The sequence below is a fragment of the Neophocaena asiaeorientalis genome, unplaced genomic scaffold (assembly GCF_003031525.2).
Source record: "Neophocaena asiaeorientalis asiaeorientalis breed wild unplaced genomic scaffold, Neophocaena_asiaeorientalis_V1.1 scaffold78, whole genome shotgun sequence".
Lineage (NCBI taxonomy): Eukaryota > Metazoa > Chordata > Mammalia > Artiodactyla > Phocoenidae > Neophocaena > Neophocaena asiaeorientalis.
This window is the reverse complement of record NW_020175018.1, coordinates 13,358,508-13,358,941: the sequence shown is the minus strand read 5'-3', so window position 1 is coordinate 13,358,941 and position 434 is coordinate 13,358,508. Positions and strand designations below refer to the sequence as shown.

At 68.9% G+C, this 434-nt stretch overlaps 1 protein-coding gene across 1 annotated transcript in view; it reads right to left on the bottom strand.

Moving 5' to 3' along the window:
* Positions 1-434, bottom strand: part of ENDOG (endonuclease G) — a 3,683-nt gene extending 3,249 nt beyond the window's left edge. The window contains 1 exon segment of the mRNA XM_024762688.1: positions 1-434. This exon segment is cut by the window's left edge and continues 1 nt beyond it. Coding sequence (XP_024618456.1) covers positions 1-140 — 140 coding nt within the window. The 5' untranslated portion in view covers positions 141-434.

The following is a 434-nucleotide window of genomic DNA, read 5'->3' as shown; positions in this document are numbered from 1 at the left end:
GCCACAGGCAGCACGGGCAGCCGGCTCAGCAGCCCCGGCGCCGCCCGTGCGTCCGCCCGCCGCCGCCAGCCCTCGGCGGCTGCACCCAGCCCTGCGCCCAGCGCCAGGGTCAAGCCGCCCCGAAGCAACTGCTTGGCCATGGATTGTGGCCGGAGCGCGGATGGAGAGCGGTCCGCGGAGACGAAGGAAAGCCTCGACCTCACGCGTCCGACCCGGGAGGCTCTGAAAGAGGCCGCACAGGCCTGCGGGGCCAACCGCGAGGATAGCGCCGAGTGGAGGAGTGAGACAGCGGAACGCGGGTCCCTTCCACTCCCGAGCGCTCCAAAGTATTAATATTATACTCAGGACGCCAACAGCAGGCGTCAGGACCGGCCCAACTGGACCTCCCGGGGCCCTTCCTTTGCCCTTGTTAAGACTGGGCGCTGAAAGGGCGT